The sequence below is a fragment of the Lagopus leucura genome, unplaced genomic scaffold, assembly GCF_019238085.1.
Source record: "Lagopus leucura isolate 7727_CA_CO unplaced genomic scaffold, USGS_WTPT01 Super-Scaffold_100033, whole genome shotgun sequence".
NCBI lineage: Eukaryota > Metazoa > Chordata > Aves > Galliformes > Phasianidae > Lagopus > Lagopus leucura.
The window spans coordinates 2,400,928-2,422,994 of record NW_024962282.1 but is presented as its reverse complement, the minus strand read 5'-3'; the positions used below and the strand labels follow the sequence as shown (position 1 = coordinate 2,422,994).

General features: G+C 46.0%; 1 protein-coding gene across 3 annotated transcripts in view; it reads left to right on the top strand.

The window, feature by feature from the left end:
• The window catches only part of LMO1 (LIM domain only 1), a 47,588-nt gene extending 25,887 nt beyond the window's left edge, over positions 1-21,701 (top strand). For all 3 annotated transcript variants that reach the window (XM_042882072.1, XM_042882073.1, XM_042882074.1), the window contains exons 2-4: positions 9,964-10,177; positions 19,372-19,497; positions 21,260-21,701. In XM_042882072.1, the coding sequence (XP_042738006.1) occupies positions 9,964-10,177; positions 19,372-19,497; positions 21,260-21,365 (446 nt within the window). In that variant the 3' untranslated portion in view covers positions 21,366-21,701. The remainder of the gene's footprint in view (positions 1-9,963; positions 10,178-19,371; positions 19,498-21,259) is intronic.
• Positions 21,702-22,067: the final 366 nt, after the last annotated feature.

The following is a 22,067-nucleotide window of genomic DNA, read 5'->3' as shown; positions in this document are numbered from 1 at the left end:
TCCTTCTGTGGAGATGCTCAGGACCCATCTGGGTGCCTACCTGTGTGACCTGTTGTAGGGTACTGCTTTAGCAGGGGGTTGGACTCAGTGATCTCTTGAGGCCCCTTCCAACCCCTGCAGTTCTGTGATATTCTCACAAACCTGACTTCCAGATATTTATAGTCTGTAAACATCTTGAAATATCAAAATAATCGTGGCTTTTTTATTTCTTTCTTTAGGAGGGGGAATAAATTATCTGATCTTGTTTGATACCAGTGCACAAGTTGATAAAGAGAAAATTTCTTTAGTTTCAGTTTCTTGAGCTCACTGGAGAATTGTGGAGTGCTGAAATGCCTGGAACGAATTCAAACAGCCAGTGTGGGGTGAAAATGCACCCTCCATTCTTATGGGCAGTGGGGAAAGGCAGCTTTCCGGCTGCTCCACAGCCTTGTGGCAGCCCAACGCCATTCCTTGGCCTTGGGTAAATGTGCCTCAAGTCCTAAAGCGGACTCAAGCTTTAGGAAGCGCTCAAAGTCCTAAAAGGAAGTTAGGATCTCTGAGGATTCTGGACTGCTTGTGTTCATCCAAAGAACAAATCCTTAAATAAAGGATTTTTTTTCAAGTTTTCCTAATTGCCACACGTTCTCTCTCTCCCCCCCTTTCAGTGGCTTTGGACAATTGCAGAACTTTGGCTTTAAATTTGTCTAATCTCTTGAGATATCTGGGAAGGAAAAGTATTGTAACTGAAAGTGGCTCCTTTTCTTCTTTTTTTTTTCCCCCTTTTCTTCCATTTTAATAGATATGTTTAGTCTACTTTAAAAGCTTTCTGGAGAACCTTTTATAAATGGCTAATTTAAGCTTGTCAGGTTTTAATTATAATCTCTCTATACACAAGTTAAGATGCTTAATGCTAGTGAAAAGTTCTGAACACAAAGCAAACCTGTGTCAAGTTGCAGGGCACTCTCACCCGTCTTAATTGCTTTCGGTCTGAACTTTAACCTCAGCTCTCCCATCTGTCTTACACGCTCCCTTCTCCCATCACAACTTTCCTTCTGCAGAGTGCTGAGGCACCGCCTTAATTCCACGGGGTTTCTGCTGTGGCAAAGTCCTGCTGTCCACCTGTGGATGTTCGGCTCGTTCATCTTTCCCCTGCAGCAGTGCACATTCATGGAAAAGTGCCCTGAGTCCCAAATATCACAACTTCTGGTCTCAGTTAAACATCTCTTCCCAGTGGTATCAATAGTGTTTTTTTAATCTGCGGTTTTATGGATGTTGCCTTAGGTAGTTTATTCCTTTGCAGCACCGTTCTCTAATTTTTGAGCCGTGACCCAGCCTTTGTAGCAAGGGTTAGCGGTGTTTTTTTTCCTTAGATAACAATGAGCTTTATTCAGGCTTAGAAAATTAGTCTTGAAAATACTCAGTCAGTGCAGATTCTTTCTGGAGAGTGCATTTAAAAGTTTAAATCCAAAATTGATTTGGAAGTGCTCTAATCTAAAATAACCCTGATGTTAGCATTGTTGTCTGCAGCTCCTGCTAGCCCCGGTGTTCCAGTACAGTGCATTGGCACACAGTTCCCTGATGCTGTGAAATTGAGTCTCATCTGGAGGTACAGGCTTTTTTAAAAAGGATTGCAAAGCACTTCAGACTTCTTATTTCATTAGTTCGGTGAAGGAGTTCATTTCAGCAGTCAGGAATCTCGTGGTGGGGTGGAGGACAACCGAGCCAACCGAGCAAGAGCCCCACCAAAACAGGGTGGAGGACAGGCTGCTAAGTCAGCTTCCTGGCCAGCAGGTTAGGATTTTAAAGCCATAAGCTGGTGATTTGGGAGTTCTCTTTAGCTTGAGGTTTGAGGCAAATCCTCAGACACGTGCCCTCTTCGGGCTTCAGGAAGAACCCTTCATGAAGCCCTTGGTTCTGCATGCTGGACTAGGCCATGTGTGTTTTTTTCACTGTTTTAAAGCAAGTGAAACCATCAGTGTCTTCATGTATGTTGATGAGAGTTAAATGGAGCATAGGTAAGAGCACTGAGGAGCAGACTTCCACTTTAAGAGAATCAGTTGCTGCACGGAGCGGTGGTAATGATCCAGGGGAGCAGGAAAAAGAGCAAAGTGTGAGCGCTATCCAAGGTGCAGGCAGCAGGTCATAAATTCTTGTAGTGGTGGTGGTCTGAAATTCAAGGAATAGGATTAGAGAGCTACTGCAGGTTAATGAAAATGACTCCCTTAGGATCAGCTTGAATGCAACTCAGCGGTCAGCCATAAGAGGAGGAATGCCTCGTGCAATTCCAACTTCTCATACGTATTCTGAATACTGCGATGCCAGGCTCCTGAATGCTTAATAGAGTAGAATATGCTCTGTTACGCTGTATTTCATATGACTTCTAAGATGCTTTAGTGCAAACTAAATGTCATGCCGACTTGCCCCAAACCCTTTAGAGCTCACTTTACTCTGGAATATATGGTGAATTGCAGCAGGGTTTTCCAAGCCTTTCTGGGGCATTTCACAAAAAGAAACAAAAGAAAGATGTTGTGCAGTCTTTTCCCCTTACTTGGGTCTCTTCTGTTGTTCAGGGTAATAGTGCTCAGCTCCCGTCTAAACATCATCACCACAAAGAATACAACAGCTGAAGCCAAGGAACCACTTTTAATTCTTATCAGTGTAGTTCCTTGTGAAGAAGAGTAGTGTTAATAACAGCTGTGGATTGTGAGGTCTGACTTTGTTGGTTGTGACCAGCAAAAATTGGTTGGAGACATATAGGAATGGCCAACTTCAGCTATGCAAATGTTTAGTGAACAGCACTGTACTGGGATCTGCGTACTTTTTCCTGTGAATGAAAGGAGAATGGCCAAGTAGCAGAGTTTCTCCGTCTTAGCTGCATTAGTGAAATGGGGTAGATTAAAAGCTGTTGGTGGGAGCAAGCAGTGACTCAGTAAGACTAAATCCAGACCTCAGTAACAAGAAGAACAGCAGCACTGTAAGCATTTAGCCTCTGCTTCTGCTGTCTCCTCTGTCTTCATGGCACTAGGACAAGATGGACAGAAGCTGTGGTTGGGCAGAACGCACCCTTGTTACCATTCTGGCTGTGCTGGAGAGTCGGGGGCAAGTCAGATTGCTGACCCTCTTGAGCTCTGCCACGAGCACGCAGGGAGTTTGGGGGGTGGAGTGCAACCTTTAGGACCTGGTACTAGGACTGTCAGGGTAAATTCAGGCTCCTGAAGATTGGCTGGACGTTGCTGTGTTGGCTGCAGGTGTCATCCTGATAAATTCAGTGCTCCCTGTGCCGGTCTGAATGGTGTTTGACACCCATTCTGGTCTTACACTGCAGGAAAAGCATGCTGCTTCCAAATACTGGGGGAGGAAGGGTGTTCTCTGCTACTTGGTTTTTCTCTGCTGCTATCATGAGAAAAAATTCCAGTCTGCTTTATTTTTTAAGACAGCAAACTGATTATATATTGTAAAAGATCAGTGTTTTCATGGGTGAGTAGTAATTACTGAGTAATGGCTTAAAACATTTCCTGAAGGAACATAAAGCTGTTTTTAAAAGTCAAGAGTACATTAAAAGGATTACCATGTAGATTTGATTTTTAGATAACACTAAAATGGATCCCAAATGGACTTATGAAAAGGGATGCTATCTCTTTAATGGAAAGTGCATGGTCTGACAGCTCAGCATGCAAATGGTCCTGGAAAAGGCTGTGTGTTGTGTTTTTTCCTTTCAACAAGAAGAGAAGGAAATAGCTTTCCTTCCTGCCCTGCTCCTTTCAACTTTTAATAGCAGACGGGTCGGTCTGCTGTCGCTAGGAAAGGGAGAGGAGCCCGTGTTTCCAGGATAACTGCATCTTTCTGAGTCATTAGGGAGGTGTATTTCATGACTTCCCGAAGGTCGTCAGCAATTGTCTCCCTGACTTGGACTGCATTAAGTGCAGGGACCCTCTCTGTGTTCCTTGCAGGTGAATCTTTCATCATCTCCTGGAATTGAAGAAAAAATGCCAGTAAATAGTGCATTCATAGAGGTAAAGGTGCAGCTGTGCTAATCTTGTGCAGGGCATATAAGCCTAAGTGTTTGGCTTTGTGGTGAGTTTGGGTGGGAGACCAGTGCTTTCATATAGAATAACTTGCAGTCACCACAGCATTTGCTAGTTCAGAGTTGCCAGCACAACTTTCTAGTGATTAATGGTGTAAAATATGCTTTTGGCCTGAGAATGGCTTCTTCTAGAAACATTCAAAGGAGTATATTCACATTTCATTAAATACGGAGCAGCAGGATTCCAAATTCTTTTGTGGTATTGCACGAATGATTATAGGCTCCAAAAGTCTTGAGAAATTTCTCTAAGCCTGCGAAAGCTTTAGATTGGGTAGTCATCATTGCCTGCATTAAGGGCTGTGACAGATTGCTTCATCAGTGTACACAGAGCAGAACATCAAATGGCCATTTGGCAGTGGGCACTGAAATTCTATTAAGGTTGCCGAAAGCTTAGGTTGACATTGTATATGTCTGCAAAGAGGCAGAAGAAAAGATGATGATGATTGTGCAATGATATAGTTCCATTCTCCTTAAAATATTCACAACTACAGTGTACCGAATCTGTCAGGGTGATGTTAATGTCTCCCTGCTAAGCCTTAGCTCTGCTACATTGCACGTCTTTGCATATCTATTGGAACCTCGGTAGCAATACGTTAAGCAGTGTGTTTTACCCAGGAGGTCAGAACTGTGGGGTATTACATGTCTGCATGGAAATAATTGACTTGAGTTTTTGCTTCTCAAACACTCTTTGGGATTTTAACTTGATACAAGGTTTTTCTATTTGATTTGTTTTCTGTTTTGGAAATGGGCAGCACCAGACTGCATTTAGCATTCACAGGTAGACATTCTTAAGTGAGTTGAAAAGCGAGGGATGAGTTCTTACCTTTATGATCATTTGGCTCTGAGACTTGTCTTCTGCTGGTTTGCTTTGACTAAACTCCGTGAAGAGAAATTCTGGGACATCAGTGTCTCCTCAGTGGTCACTTGCAAAGCAGAGGAGTAGTGAGGAGTATGGGAAGAGTTCCAGGCTCATCATCCTGAGTGAACACATCTGTGATATTACTCATGCCCTGGGTGGGTGGTTTGTGGGCATTCTCTCTGTACCCTCTGTACCAGACTTCATTCTACTACAGAAACTGAGTGAGGGAACTGGCCACCAAAAATCAGGACCCTTGCTAGACTGTAGAGTGCTAAATGGTGAAGGTTTAAGGTACAAGAAATCTGCATTTTTTTTTATTTTTTTTTTCACTGTTCCCAGGGCTTCAAGCAGTAAAAATAAATTTTACTGAAACATTACACGTGCTAAGAATAAGCTTTGGGCACATGCCAACTGTGAAAAATTAAAGCTCAAACAGGTGTGTTTTGCGAGCACAGGGAAAATGTTGCTTACAAGAATGATGTATAGAAACTTTTGCAAAGGTAGTTGCGTTCAGCCTGCTGCCTTGTGTTCCCTTACAGCGACAGGTTGTCCTCAGGTGAGGGCAACTCTGCAATGAAGAGACTTAAACCAAGCACTAGAAGTCTCAGAACTCTGGGGGAAAATGGAAATTTAGATGCTAACTCTGAGCCTGGGATCTGCTTTGGTACTGATTCCAGTGATGTGAATGGATATCGCTGAGCAAAGGACATGAAAACAGGGTCTGTCCATAGTGAGGTTGGAGCAGGAGGTAAACCCTCGAGGAAAGCTGCTGTGGGAAATGAGAGTCTACAGTGTGCTTCACTCAGGCTCATTCAGAACTGGAGAGCCCCAAAGTTGCTATGCTACTGGGAGGAGGATTATAGCATAGTTAAAACAAAAATACTGATCAAAATGTTGCTTCTCCTATTAAGCACACTCTCCAACTGTTTGGGTTTTGGTTGTTTTTTTTTTTTTTGCCTTGCTTGGGGAATTTATTCAGTAATGACGCAGAAGAAAGAATACCGCAAATGAATTGCTAAAGTCACTGTAGAAATCACCTACTGTGTATTGCACCATGAAACTGGAAATGAAAAAAGACTGTGGTTATTCACTGAATAATTTTGATGAATGGTCGAAGGCTCGTTCGTGAGTGGTTAGTTGCAAGTACTCAGTGTTCCAAAGGTAACGTTTTAATTGGATATACTGATGAAATGATGAGCTTCACCTTGCTGGCCATCATCCTTCAATGAAGGCATCCTGGACAGCGTGCTCAGTTCAGGGGAAGTGCATGGTTTGCCTTCTTTCACAGGGCCTAATATTCGTAGAAGGTGAGTAATACAACACTGGGAACACAAAGGGAGCTTCTTTTTAAGGGAATGAAAATTCACTGCATCTTTTTGGCAGCGGCTGTCTGCATTTACTTAAATGGGTGATGCAGGGCTCTAAAGCTTTTAAATGATACCAGATCCTCTGATAAAAGACACAAGACTGCAGCTTTTTTATTGCGATGAGACAGGAGTTAATAAGATTACTCCTACTCTTCAGTTACTTTTTCATCTTTTGCAGCCAAATGCTCTTTTTTTTTTTTGTTAGTAGGCAAAAGGAGGTCAGCTCATTTACAGGGTGTTGTGCTAGAAATAAACATTTTTCCCTCAAGTGGAACTCTGAAACCTAGGCTTAAGTGCCCAGCTCCTGAAACACCAGTCTTGGAACCAGAATTGCTCTTTGTGCTGGCATGCTGCATCCCTGTAAGGATCACTTCTGTAAGTTCTGTAAATTGTTAGTTCTCTGCTTTGTTTTTGAGCAGGCTTTTATGGGAGAGGTAGCTAATGAGAAGACTTTATTGTATTGTAAGACTTTATATAATGAGAAGACTTGAGACTTTAAACAACAAACAAACAAACAAAAATCCAAACTGGAACAAAGGAGAGAGAACTTGCCGAGGGAAAGTGTTAAAGCCATCTGCCCGAAAGCATTGTGTGAAACTTGCACACAGTGTTGGGGAAATAAGCCAATTATGTGTGCTTCACAGGAGGTGGGGGACTGACCTTTGTGTATAATTAGTTCTTTTATTTAAAGCAAAGATTTGGAATAGAATAACTAATTAGCTGTCATAAATGGCAAATGGAGGACTTGGCCGACTCCTGGGGGAGCTGGGGGAGGTCCTCCTGCAGCTGAACGACTGGGCTCTGCTCACTGGGTGCTCCCTTCTGCATCCCATCCCACAGAGGCGGTGGTGGCAGTGCTTCCTGCAGCCCCTTGGTACCAGAGTGGGCTGAGAAGTCCTGCTGATGTCACCTGCCCTGCTCTTGCCTGCAGAAAGAACAGCAAGGCTGCAAAGCCTCCAGGCGCCTATCGTTAGCCAGCAGTCCCACATCGCTCTTCCAGACCAATTAACCTTTAGAGTTGCATTAAAGAAATCAGGTGGCGAGCTTCCATGCATTCAGAGGGACCAGTCACTCTCATGCAGATCAGAGCACTACGGAGATGTACTCCTTAGGACCATCGCAGATAACTGTTATTAGAAGGTCCACCATCTATAAGAAAGTTGCGGGGCAGTCTTGGAAACAAGGCTTTATGAGCATTGCCCTTAGAGGAGTTGCAGCTGATTGCCGTGTTGAATAGAAATGTCAGTAAAACAGGCTAGAAAAACTTGGAGGTGTGCTTAGTGGGCGCTCATCTTACAAAGCCAGCAGAATAATTTTGCAGGAGGACCCCAGCTGAGAAGATATGGGCTGATTACAGCTGGTTCACCCGCCTGTGAACGGAGGTAAAGTTTAGATTACTGACTGCAATAACTGCCTCTTTAGACACAGCCATAAATTTAAGTATGTCCAGAGGTGGCGTCTATAATTTTTTAATGTGCATTGGAGCTCTGAGCACTCAGAACAGGTTTTGTTTTGTATTAACCAGCAGCAAGTCTATTAAGTTGTAAAGGGCAAAGAAGGGAGCGTAGGCAGCCAAGAATAGAAATGCTTCATCCACCACTCTTAAGGAAAGATGGAGATGGAAGATGAGCGCCATGGAGTTCGACTGATGGTCTTTTTGGAATGTAGTGACTGGCCAGCATTCTCCATCACTGTGTGTGTCAGTGGATGAGTGCCTATCTGTCTCCCTAGCTCCGCACTGCTGCTCTTTGCCTTCTGGGTGCACGTGGCTGGAGTGAGCCCTTCTTTCTGGTTAGGGCACCAGAGTGTTACCTCACTGAACGGGGGATCTTGGTGGAAAAAATCTGCGCAGAGGAACAAAGCAGCACTGTGGTTTTGCAGTGGGGAAATTTCCAGAAAGGAAGAGCAGCTCTGCAGGTGGTGGCTTCTGCCTGCAAAGTCTGGCTTGTTTGGGGTTTGCTGGAAGGAGGCGGGCAGAGGAAACGGGTTCAGTGCTGGCTGTGCCCTCTCTCCACTCACCTCCAACTGCGAAAGGGGTTAAGCTTCTGAGATGCTGCTCTCTTGTTGCTTGGAAATGACATGGCAGGCATGCGAGGAGCCCGTGCTGATGGAGTTTGGCAGTTTTTGAAATTTTGTTTCACGCCTTGCCTGCTGTGTCAGCTCACCAGCTAATTGCAGCCGCCGCTTGGCCCGGTGTGTGTGCTCTGCGGCGCTGGGCTGGCGGAGGGAACCTCACAGACCAGGATGTAATTTCAAAACACTGAACCTGACCAGCAGAGGCTGACCTTGCTCGTTATTATCTGAGTGGGAATAGCAGCTTTGAACATCATATGATCTCTGAAATGGTACCTTTTTTCATTAGAAAGCCCCCTGCTGAAAGCTGACCAAATACATTGCTTTTTTCCTTGCTTAAGGTACTGTTTAAAAATATATATATCTGTTCCTTTGCTAGTTATTAGAAGAAAATCAAAGTAGTACATTCCCCTTCTTGGAGGAAGCCTCTCGTAAGACAATGGAGTGCTTGGAGGAGCAGGGAGCCGAACTGGCAGAGAGGCAGGAGGGCTCAATGGTTCCAGTTATCCAGAACCAGCATTTTGAAACCCCCATTTGTGTCGTCCTGGGTTGCACGTGTGCTGCTCAAAAACAGGTTTAAGTTTCCACTTCATTATTGCATATTTGCCACTCACATCAGAAATTTGCCGATGTTGACTTTGCTGGTGCCGCAGCGTCGAGCAGGAGGGCTCTTTAAGTCTGGAGACTTCTCCAATGTTACTTGACCCGTCTCCGTGCTGCTGGGACTACTTTGATAACAACCAGATCGATGCCTCGCTGTTGGTGTGGAGGTGTCTTAAGTGCTATTGTCGTCTGCTCGTGGCTCTGACAAAGCAATTATTACTGTACGAGCGGTGGGTTTTACATGGGCTGCGCATTAGCCACCACCACCGGGTCACCCTGGCTTTTAAGGAAAGCAGCAAATGTCACTTACTGCAATAGCACTGGCTTGTTCCATTCGGGCCAAGGGACTGTTAATAATTCCATTATCAAGCTGTTACTTTCTGGGACATCCAGCTTGCTACAGGAACTGGCCTAACTTCAGGTAAGGGCATACAACCAGTGGTGCTGCTACCCCAGCCACAACGTCTCATCTGCTTTGCGTTGGTTAAACCTGTGTCTCCAGTGGGGATTATAAAGGAGGAGAACCAGTGGCATGCCCCAGCTTTACACCCACACCTCTCCTTTCCTCGCAGCTATATCCAGGCAAGGTGGCGGATGGGGCAGGGCAGGGATGCACATGCTTGGCCCTTCTGATCATGGGCAGTTACCAATGCGAGGGCACTGCTAATGAAGGAAAAACAAATGTTAGAATTGCAGCGGGTTGGTTCTGCTGCAAAATGTTCATAAATAATAACTAAAAAAAAAAAAACAACAACTTTTTTTTGTGTGTCAGCCCTACCCTTGGGGAAAAACTGCAGGTGTCACGTTCCTACCTACCCTGCGGCAGCAAATGAAGTTCCTCTGACCACCATCTTCTTGCAGCATGAGCTCCTTGCAGTGAGAGCAGCAGCAGAATTTGCTCACGGATTGCACTGCTGCTCCCAGCGCAGCCCCGAGTGCAGGAAACTTGCTCAAGCTGTCTGAATGTCTTGTAACCCCGCTGTCTGGTTGTGTTGCAGGTGTGCCGATGTTATCCGTACAACCCAAGGGGAAGCAGAAGGGCTGTGCTGGCTGCAACCGGAAGATCAAGGACCGGTACCTGCTGAAGGCCCTGGATAAGTACTGGCACGAAGACTGCCTGAAGTGCGCCTGCTGCGACTGCCGTCTTGGAGAGGTTGGATCAACCCTTTACACAAAAGCAAATCTCATCCTTTGCCGCAGAGATTACCTGAGGTAAATAGAGGCATGTAGCGTGGGCTCTTCCCAAGCGCCTCAGTTCGCTGCCAGCTGTTTGCCTTTCTAGCCCCTACTGTGAAAATGTGCACGTGTGCACAATTGGCCCTGCCCCAGAGAGGCTGGAGGTTGTGCCCTAGCTGAGCGTGGCCTTTGGTTTGCGGTTCATGTATTGCATAGTCAGGGAGGTTAGGAAGAGGGCACATCTGAACTCTACTGTTGTACCCCAACAAAAGCAAAAAGATCTTTCAGAGAAAGTAAAGAGGAGGCCATTAATTCTTCTTGAGTATCTATGATGCTATGCTCCTGCACAATGGCCGACATGCTATGACTCTGTGATCTGACCAAGCTTTTACCTTTTTCGCTTTCAGCGCTGGCTTTTAGATAGGCTTCTGGTGCTTGTTTTCAGTGAGGCTCCTCCCATGGGGCTCCTGTCTCTTTGCTAAATAAACAGAGCAAAACACTCCAAAATTACAGATCAACTTCAGAAATTTTCTTGTTCGTGAGGAAGTCTGCAGAGACCAACTCTTAAGTTGGAGCTACCCTGTCAGTATGTGTCTGCAATATGTAACAACAGGGCACTTTTTTTACCTGGTGTGTATGGTTTGTTTTTTACAAACTACTTCCGATAAACACAAATGAATTTTAATAAGGCAGCAGCCCTAATGCAAACATTCTTATGAGGGTCACACTGCAAAACACTCCAAGCTTTGCTTTGTTTTTCATCTGGAAGAGTGTACTTGATCCGTAGCCAATGTGTTGTGTTTTTTTTCCTAAAGGACTGATAACATTTCTTGAGCAAACTCAGCCAGAACAACAGAAACCGCCACGCTGGTTTCAGAAATTGAGGTGCATTGCTGGCTAACCTTCGGTGTGCAGAGGGTGCTTAGGTAGTCAGGTCCTTCACATACTCCTGAAAATCTTCCATAAATGTTTTCTCAGTAAAAGTTTTAAATGCGAGTTTCTCTCTCTAAAACAAGAAACTGACCAAATAGAAGACAGAGATCTAATAGCCACCATTTGGGAGCTGCCGCCTTCCCTTTCTTTGAGGCAATGTACAAAAGCATCCTTCTCACACAAGGACTTTTGCTCACAGTTGGAATGTATTCACAGGGACCCCCTAAGTCTTTCAGAAGAGCTTCTTCTAGAAATAGTTTTCCTTCCACAAGATACAGGCTGCATTCGTCTCTGGAGTGTTTCTTTATAGATGGTTTTATTAAAACACATATCTTGTTTGCACCCAGCCTGCCAAGCAGTCCTGGTCACTCCATCAGTCATCCTCCTCTTCATTATTTATCACTTCTCCAGACTTTGTTGTAAGTGCACTTGATAAACAGTGTATTATTTTTTTTAATCTGACCTGAAAGATAGATACTCAGTGTTGCTCTACGAATACTACTAGAAATTCTTCAGCTGGGTGGTGATTCCATCTACATTTGCTTTCCAAGACTCACAAGCTACTCTTGTGTCTCATCCATTTAACGAGCACCATATTGATTTTGGTTTGCTCTAGTTTCATAACAAAAATAATATGTATCATCAAATCAGACACATTAGAGTGCCAAAATAGAGCACTATTGATGCTGTTAAACTTAGAAGAACTTTTTTTATCACTGCTCCATCACAGTTGTGGGGCATCTCTTTCTTTTCTTGGTTTATCCTGAGAATACTGCTTGGAAGAAGAAAAATTTAATCCGTGATCTTCTCTCTGGGCCATGGATAGCATGGCTTCTTGGGACACACCAGAATTCTGTGTTCAAGGTAGGAAAGAAGCCAGGAGTGCAGACCCCAAGAAGCATCCCATGTCCTGCTCTAAATATTTTTCCCCTATCGGAATGCAATCTGTTAGAGCACTTCTGACTGCTAGAAGTATTTTACTTTTGCTGTTGCTGCTGGGAGATGCATTGTAATTGTTATAACCTAGGAAATTTAAGCGAGAGTTGGGTCGGAAGAAAGAGCATCAGTTCCACAACACAGTAATTGGCTTGCATTCAGTGGTTTGGCCAGCTTTACAGCTGTGATGGTTTGTGTTCTTGCTAATGAGCAAACTCAAGAGTGCTCACTATGGAGGTTTCTCCTACACCACTAGGTTGTGTCCTGCTTCTGTGGAACACATTTAGCAACAAGGGTCAATGCCATATAGTCCCATATTTTGTGGAAGTATAAAACAATTTTTTAACTTAAAGCATCTCCTGTTGTCTTCCACACATATTGTTTCTTTCTCTCTCAATTTAACTATTAGTTCTATTAATAGAAGGAACTAAAGTTGCTGTCACCATCCTCTTTACTGTCAGTTCACTGCTGGTAATTTGAATTTTTCTTCTTGGAGAATTACCCACTTCCATCATATTTAATTTCTTCCCTTTAACAGTTTTAGAGCCTCAACCCACATCTTTTTCACCTCACTAAACAACGCAAGATATTTGTTCTACTCGTCAAATGTTAGCAGAACTCATTGCTAAAAATAAGGTTTTGTACTTCACACTGCACTCATACCAAGAAGCAAGTACTTTGGAGGACAGCCAAAGAAACTGACTTCCTCTCCATCTCTTTGAATAATAGTGGTGTCACATTATGCTGCTGATTAGTATGTTGACCATCACATGAAAAATAAGTGGTTGGATTGATTTGGAGCCCATAAATGTAAACGGCTGCATCTTTCTTATCTGAAGTCCAAAAGGAGTGCTGTTGTGTAATGGCCAGGAGAACATTGGTGCTTCTCAGTCTCTTTGTAGACCGGTGTCTTTGCGTTTGCCCCTCAGCTAAGCATGCAGTTCAGGATCACGAGCTTTGCTATGCACAGAACATGCTTTCCCCACCCTGTGCTGGGGCTTGGCTTACATACCTGCAGCAGGCCGGCTCCTGCCCATGCCATGACCCCCAGTGCAGGGCAGCACACCCCTTCCTTCAGCGCAGGGGCACCAAGGTGTAGGCACTCACACACAGGAATGCCTGGGCACATGTCTGAGCAGTGAGGGCATGCAGGCTTCTGGGAGAAGCCTGCCTGCTGTACTTCAGGAGTCGCTAGCAGACTATGGCCTGATCATTTGTTTCAAAAGATAAACTGTCGTCATTGCTTGCGAAGGAACATTTGTTAACCTTCACATTTCATAAAACACTTTCTTGCTCATTTTTTAATCATGAAAGATGAAATTGGATCTCGAGCTGTTATCCTTGCGGTATCACCTCAGTCTCCAGCTGTGCTGAGATGGAGCTTTCGATACATTTCATCTGAGCAAATAGATTTACCATTTGTTTCATAATCACGGTTCCAGCATTCCTACCTCTAATTATTTCTGATAAGCAAATGCTGTCGAGGAGGCTGCTCTGGGACACGGCGTCACGTGCAGCTCAGGGGCTCCAACGCATCTCTGATCGCTGCTCCTGGTGCAATTCTGCACTCCCCAGCTCCACTCTGGGAGGTGTCAGTGCAGCGTGGTGATTGTGTGCTGTCTGCCCAGAGCCCACAGTGCTGCTGAACTGAAGTGCTGCTCTTGCATCACAACAGGGAGTGACTTGCATGCACCCTCACTTGTGCGCCCAGTGTCTGTACAGATTAAGGAGAATTAATTAGGCGCAAAATATGATGTGTCTTGGCAGCATTGCTCTGCTTTGTGATGTTAAAGCACAGATTTTTATTTTTTTTTTCCCGTGGTAGCTGGTCCAGGAGTTTGTCATTAGCCCATGCTTTTCAGGATAAACAAGAAATGCTTGGTTTGTTTGCCTGCTTTATTTTTTTTCCTTCCCCCTCCACAACCTCTCAGGAAGGTGAAAAGCTTATGGGGAATATTACTTCCCAGCTATGGAATGCTGATGTGCCTCTTGGGCTTTGAAACCTGCAATTTGCTGAGTGCTGCTTTCAAACTCCCCTACGAGGATGCTGTACCCCAGGTGTTCAGCAGTATAGGGGCAGCCAAGATGGATTTTAGGGTGAGGGCATCAGTTCTAACACAGGAGGGTGGATAGGGGAAGAAGACAAGGACTTCTACCTGTTAGCTGTCCCAGTTAGTATTGTTATGAGAATACAGAGGAAGAGACAAAAGGAGGAAAAATAAGTGAACATCCATCTGTATTCTTCATCTGGAAACATATGCCCTTGAGCAACCTTGAAGTTTATGCCCAGTGATCTCAGAACTAGTGCGGTCACACAGCCAGAGGGCTGCGATACTGAGTGGTTCAGGTCCTCCCGTTACGATGCCCATGAATGACAAACCCTTGGGCATATAGGATGGAAGTTCCTTGAGGCTGAACTTGAAGGCATCACAGGAGGACAGCTTGACCAGCTTCATTAGAATCAAAATGCACCTCCTCTGCCCCCTCTGCCATGACCTCCCACTGCGGCACCGACAGCAGTGCCCTGGAGAGGAGGGTGCCCCAGCTTATGTGTACGTACTGTGCTGAAGTGCCCATTGTGAGGCCTTTTGCTGAGTGTTACACAAATTCTGATTACAGGGAAGTCGGAATCCTCACGTTTGAAGCTGCTTTTAAGGTTCATCTTTTTTATCTTGTCAAGTGATGTTCAGGCTTCCCTGCAATAACTGGTGTGTTCAGTACTTCTGGCTCAGCATATTTTCAGTATCCTCAGACAGGAGAAATATTAATTGCAAGCTGCTAATGGCTGTTTGTTGGTCTGTTTCAAATTGTAAGGTCGGAAATCCACTTTTTCTAGCACTGAGATTTGGTCAGCCTTTTTCTTAGGTAACAGTGATAGGAAAAGAGGGAATGATGTCAGGTTGCACCAAGGGCTGTTCAGGCTGGACATTAGGAAAAATTTGTTCTCCGAAAAAGTGGTGAGGCACTGGCACAGCTGCCCAGGGAGGTGGTAGAGTCACCGTGCCTGGAGGTGTTCAAGAAATGTGGAGCTGTGGCCCTGAGGGACATGGATAGTGGGCATGGTGGGTTTGGGTTGGTGGTTAGAATGGATGATCGTAGTGGTCTTTTCCAACCTTAACAATTCTATGATACTTAAATGTAAAAAATGTAGATACTTCTTTGTAGATTAGTGTTGGAGACCTTTTTCAGTTCATAATCGTTAGCTTTTTTGTTGAGAAAGCCTATTGTTTTGGGGCAATTCTCAGTCTCAACTCAGCAGTTTAATCTTGAACTTGTGTTGCTTTAAGTAAAAAAAATGCAAACCCCCAACCCATCCATTGTGTACCATCCATTCTTTACATTTGCCTGTCCTCATTCCTTTTTTTTCTTTCCTTTATTGAAGTCAGCAGCTCCAATATTTTCTCTCTGCACTGAGGGAAAATGTTCTTCCTCTTTCTTGATGGACCATGTAGCAGCCACCAGGTCAGAGGGAAGATAAGGAGCAGGGATTCCTTCCTTGTAGCACAGATTGCTGTTTCTAGAGCTGACAGAAATAGATAACGGAGTTCACAGTTCAGCCCAGTGGCACAATTTGGCTTGAGAAGGAAGGAAGTCTGTAACGAGATGCCAAACTTAAAGTCATCTTATGAGGCATATTCTTCCATTTTCCTGCAGTATGGACTCCTTGCCATTCTGTTCTCCTCCCCAAACCTGCAGGGTGCCAATGACTTTAGTATGCTTGGAATCAAGTTCAGGTGTATTCTTAGAGCTGGTGAAGTCTTTGTGCAGAAGGCTACTCTTGAGCACAAACAAAACTTTACCTAAAAAGCACCCTTCAATCGTTGCATGCTGCTTCCAGGAGTGCTCCCCTCGTTTCCCATTAATTCATTTGCATTCACTGCTGCTCCTGTATGCCAATTAGCTTTAATTTTTACTGTGCACACTGACATCAGCGGCCAATGAGAACAGTGCATAGCGAGGTTTTTAGTGTGCCTATAAACTACAGAAAATTGTCCTTGGACAAACTCCTGCTTTTAGACTGGCTGACAACAATAGACGTGGTTAAGTTCAGGCTAAGAGCCATTAAACATAATTACTACCACAGGGTAAAAGTTTAATTGTGTTAAATTTTAAATCTGCATAGTCTGTGCTTATTTACAAGCTGGCTAGGTCTTCTTGTTACATAAAGGGGAATAAATAAATCTGTGCTTTAAAATCGTTGCCTTTTAACTTCAAAAAGGGAGATTTTTTTTAAAAAAAAGTGTTTTTAGAAGCAGCAAAACAGCTCCAGAGTGAAACCTTTCTGTATTTCCAGCTTCTTTTAAGCCATTGGCACCAAGCTGGTAAGTAGATGCTGAGCATCTCCTGACAGATTTTTTCTAAAGCGCTTGAACTTTGTGCGTGTGAGTGTGTGAGAAAGCATCGCATCTGTTGTGAAGGTGCCTGGGGGACAGGCTGCAGATCAGTTTGTTCATGTGGGGTTGTTTGGAATTTACCCACAGATGGGGCTCGTGGTGGAGGGCTTTCATCCACTCCCTCGTCCAGCAACGCTCAGCTTTCCCCACCTTGGATTTCAGCTCCAGTTGGTGCTGGGTAAGGAGGGGTCAGAGGTGGCAGGTTTGTCACAAGGAAGAAAAAAAAAAAAAGGCAGAAGTCCATGTTCATTTTGCTTTTCTTCAAGCAGATTAAAAAAAAAAAGTTTGTTTCTTGCTCATTGAGCTACAAACCGCAGCATATTTTTAGAAGCGTGCTGAATACACAGGGCTCTAAATGGCTCTCTGGGAAGCAGATTCAAATCAGGGTGTGCTGGAATAAGTGCGAAATGCTCTCCGATTGGGAAAGGCAGGGACGGAGGGCTGTGAAACTTGCTAGAAAAGGGAAAGATCAGCACATGGGCCGGCTGTGCATCGGAGCTGTGTAGACATCGGAGGCGACGTGGTTTCAGCCGGACTGAACATAAGCTGTAGATCTTATGCAAACAGTCAGAGCTGTTTAACAATCGGTGCACCCCCAGCCCCCTGAAAGGAGACAGGTGAACACGATGCCAAATACATTTTTCATGTTTCTTAAGCTAACTGTTTAAATAGTTAAGTGAACATCTGTCCAAATTTCCCCATCATTTCCATTTAGAAAAGTCTCCTATTTGAAGGCTGAAGAAAAGCGCCTGCTTAACAATGCAAATGGTGCTGTCTGGGGCCCCTTTATTTTGTTTAATCTAGATTGAGCTCCACACAACGGTGATGCTAATGAATAATGGATATTTTACACTTGTGCGCGTAGCAGCGCCGGGCACAGAGCAAATCTAGGATTAACCTCCCAGTCTCCCAGCCTAATGGATCGGGCTCATTTTTTTTTGAGTTTGCTGTGACTTGGGCGCTCTAAAAACGCACGCCTGGTTTTGTGACAGTGACAAAACCCCACAAAGCCATCAGGTCTCGCCATGCTGAAGGGAGGCACTCGGGCAGGGGAGGGGGCAGGGGGCTGCGCTGATTTGTGGATGGTGCTGGATGGGGGCCGAGCACTGCAGGGTGCAGAGCCGGGTGCGTCTCTGTGCAGCGTTTCCCAGCCTGCTGCTGCAGTGCTGGCCCATGGGAAGTAAAGTGCTCCCACAGCAGGTTGCATGGCTTGAGTTTGGCAGGGCAAGGCGGCTGTTGGAAGTGCAGAGTTGAGGCTTTCCTCTCTCCTTCAGTCATCATTTGATAGAGTCTCAGGGGAAGAGTATGGAGTTCTCCCATTGCAACTTTTCCATCCTGCAGCATGGTATCATAGAAGATCCCAAGTTGGAAGGGACCCGTAAGGGTCACTGAGTCCAACTCCTGGGTCCATGCAAGTAGTGCCAGTGCTTCCTTTTGGTTTGCATTGTTTAAGTTTTGGGGAGAACATGCTGCTGCTTCAAGGAGTTTATAAGCAAGGGGTGGATCAACTTTTTACACAGTCTGAGGGTGATAGGACAAAGGGGAATGGCTTTAAACTAAAGGAGAAAGATTGAAGTTGGATGTTAGGAAGGAGCTCTTTACTCAGAGGGCAGTGAGGCACTGGCACAGCTGCCCAGAGAAGCTGTGGGTGCCCCATCCGTGGAGGTGCTCCAGGCCAGGCTGGATGGGTCCTGGGCTGGTGGGAGGCAGCCCTGCCCATGGCAGGGGGTTAGAAATGGATGGAGGTCTCCTCTAACCTAAGCCATTCTGTGATTCAAGACACTCTCGGGCTTCTTCCACCAGGTGGGATGAAAGGCCTCTGGTACCTGACAAACAAGGGCAGCTTTTTCTCTAGCTTGGCAGTAAGCTTGCTTTGGTTGCACAGCACAGTGCGGGTGGGAGTTATGTGAAGGTTTCTATAACATTGCTGAGTGTTGTAGTTCACAATTACTGGCCAGTAATAATTAATATTGATCAGCTTGGCAAATTGCATGTTTAGAAATTGGTTATAGATTTTCCTGGTCTGTGCGTTGTGGAATTGGCCAGAACCAATGGCTCGAAACGAGCTGGGAGCCTGCATCTGTCTGCAGGCAGCAGTGCGTGGCACACACAGGGCTAACAGGGTGCAGTAGCCATCCTGCCTCACTCTGAGGGTATTTGTCATCCCCAGAGCAAAGCAGCTGACCAAATGCACACTGACCTGGTGCTGTTGGTCTGTTGATTGGCGCCATGGCTGGTCTGTGTGGCGGTGGTCTGTGGGTTGGCGAGGATGGCTCAGAGATGGGGCCAAGGGGAGGACATTGCTGTCTTGGCTGAGTCCCCGGCGGGAGCTGTAACAGCAGCAGACATCTGGAGAGACAGATAGTGAAAAGCAAGATGGAAATGGCAGAGCCTACAGTGCCGAGGGGCTGTCCTCGAGGGTCGGGGAGCTGAAGTGGAACAGCAAAGCACGCTGGTCAGGGCTTGGTATGGCACTGAGCCACTCCCGGGAGGGATGCACAACCGGGGAGCAGGGCTCGCCCTCCTCCAGAAGCTTTGCAAACTGGTGCTGTACCCATCACCAGGAAAAGCGTGCTGCTGTGCTTTCAGCATTGAGTGAGCAAGGTTCTTCCCCAGCAGCAGCATGGCGGTGCTGCCTGCTGGGCTGGCAGAGCCATGGGGGCAAGGAGAGCTTTTGACTGAAATTTTGTGAGCCCCAAAATTGTGCTGCGAGTGTTTAATGCTTTTCTCCATTAGACAGCAAATTAGCCCTGGGCGTGCAATCCAAATGAAGTTTTCGTCTGGATGATCGCAGCCCGCTCAGCAGGCAGCTTTAGCCCGAGCTCCTGCACACTGGTTGGTCAGCGAAATGGAGACCGCGACTTCTATTTATTGGTGCAATACAGTATTTGATACCGCTAATTACACTTAATTAGTCCTTCCACCATTTAATTAAAATGGCTTCTAATGATCGTGCTTCTTTGGCAGGCTGTTTGGTACCACCGGGAATTGCGCTGCCTGCAGTAAGCTGATCCCTGCCTTTGAGATGGTGATGAGGGCCAGAGATAATGTTTACCATTTGGACTGCTTCGCCTGTCAGCTCTGCAACCAGCGGTAAGGACGCGGTTATTGCACGCACCAACGCGGGCTGCGTTACAGCCCTGTCCGCACAGCACCGAGGCGGTGCGGCCGGCTGCTGCCCGTGCCCGGCTCCCGGCGCGGCGGCGGCGGGCGGCACTGACCCCTAGCGGCTCCGGGACGGTTCCTTCCCGCCGTTCCCGTGCCGTGGTCCCTGCTGGCTGCGATACAGGGAGCCCCGAGGGTGAGGTTTTGTCACTAAACCCCTCTTTACTCTCGCATCCCTCCTGCAAAGGCGTAGTGCGACCGAGGTTCCATTTCCGGAGTGGGAGCTGCGTTCTTTTAGATGTCATTCTACGGACTTCTATGGCTTATCCTCTAGAGATCCCGGCCCCAAAAGGTGGTGTGGAAGCATTCTTGTAACAGCAGCACGGGAGGCTGAAGTGAGAACCATGAGTTTAGGTCAAACTGGAATTAGAGCTGCAGACGTGGGTGCCCAAGTGCCTTTGGGATGGAGCACCCACCTCCTTCTCCAGCTACAAAAGGGTTTGGTGGTGAAGGCTCCTCTCCTCTAGTTCTCTTCCAGCTTCCTTTGGCTGTGTCTGTGTACAGAGCGTTAAATGCATCCGAGCAAAATCTAATATTGATACAGAGCACGTCGTGTTTTCATTAGCCTCATTCTCCAAATCTGGGCTTGCAGGTTCCAGGAGGCACACCCTTCCCTATGCAACCAGCCCCTCTCCCGGGACATCAGGGCTCAGGGGACCCCTGGCCGTTCCTGGCAGTGCCATGCGCACCCCCAGCCCCTCAACACAGCAACCAGGTCTGAGGAGAGGCAGCCAGGGGGGCTGGTGGCAAGAGTCGCTTCTACGTTTCTCTTTGGAGGCTTCTGTTAAGCTCAGGGTAACGAGGAGCAGCAGAATGCAGTCAGCTGTGTCTGTTCTTCGACTGCTGGTGGAGCATGTGGCTTTCAGGACTGTGTGAGCAGTACGGCTCTCAGCTTAAAAGCTGTTAATTCAAAGTGAGATTGATTTCTAGCGTTTTAATGCAGAAAAAAAAATAGATGAATTTCAGAATTAGTAAAGCAGAGACAGAGAGAAGTGCGGACTCAGTGCTCACTCGAGCCATGCGGCTGGGACCCAGCACTTGGGGCTGTGGTAGGCTCTGCAATGTCCTCGTCCCATTGGCAAGGTGGACACAGCATCCCCTGAACCAGGCTCTAAGGGCATTATTTGTTATCTTAAGAAGAAAAGATGAGCTTCTAACTCTTCAGCAAGCAGACAGGGTGAAAAAGCTACAGGCTGTCAATTTATACCTCTCCGATATTATATGTGGAACTTTTTTGACCTTAATGGTCAAATAAAATTGTTAAATATCACAAGCCTCTCTGTCAACTTCAATACAAACAGAACAATTTACATGGTATATGGAGAGCGGTGCCCTTCGCTCAATGAAGATAAAGGTTAGGAGCCCAGCCATCAGGAAATTTCTATTTGTTGTTCAGCACTGTACACAAGGGGGTGAGGAAGGACTTAATAGCCAGTCCTTGCCTGGAAATGAGTGCAAATAATGCCTTACCGAGGGGAGCTGGGGAAGCACGGGACCAACACAGGCCTCACACAGGCTCTGTAACATCACCTGGAGCTCCATCTGCAGGGATGTCCCGCTCAGCTACCTCAGCCCCAGCCTGCCCTGGTTGCCCTCCGCTCCAAGCAGCGTGTCCTTTCCTTCAGTAATAAAATCACGGTGCCAAAACTCCTGTGCGTACTGAAACCGGTTAATTCTGTCTGTCTTTCAGGTTCTGTGTGGGAGACAAGTTTTTCCTGAAGAACAACATGATCTTGTGTCAGATGGACTATGAGGAAGGGCAGCTGAACGGGAGCTTCGAGTCCCAGGTTCAATAGCGATCCCTGCTTCGCTGGAGCACTGTGGATGGGCGCCCGGCCGCGCCAGCAGCCAGCCGTCTGTCAGCTTGCCTGCAATATTTTTTTAATTCTGGTCCAGAGAGGACTATATACATTGTAGTACTTTCCCCCCACCCCCAACACAAAGCAGTTACAATTTTAGATGTACAGTTGTGCCTGCTTAGCTGAGCACTGCATTGCCTGTATGTTTGTGAGTTTCCGGGGTCTGGGGGAGGGCTCTGTACAGTCTGTTTTCTGTATATAAACTGGAACATTTATTTTATGAAAAATGTAATGCAATTTTATTACTGGTGTGAATTAAAAATTATGAATGTTTCCTGGTCATCTTAGCTGTGGTTTGTTCATGTGGTGAAAGGCCATATTTCCTAGGCTTGATGACAAGCAGGTTTTAAACACATGTACAGATATTCCTGGGACCTGAGTAAATAAAGCAGGGGGGTTCCACACGTGAACAGGCTGCACAGGGATGTGGTGGAGTCATTGTCCATGGAGGTGTTCAAGAAACGTGGAGATGAGGCACTTAAGGATGTGAGTATGGTGGGGGTTGGTTGGGGTTGAAATGGATGATCTTCGTGGTCTTTATCCTTAATGATTCTGTGATACTTACATGTAAAACTGTAGATACTTCTTTGAAGGTAAGCATTTAGACCTTTTTCAACTCGTAACTGTTAGCTTTTTTGT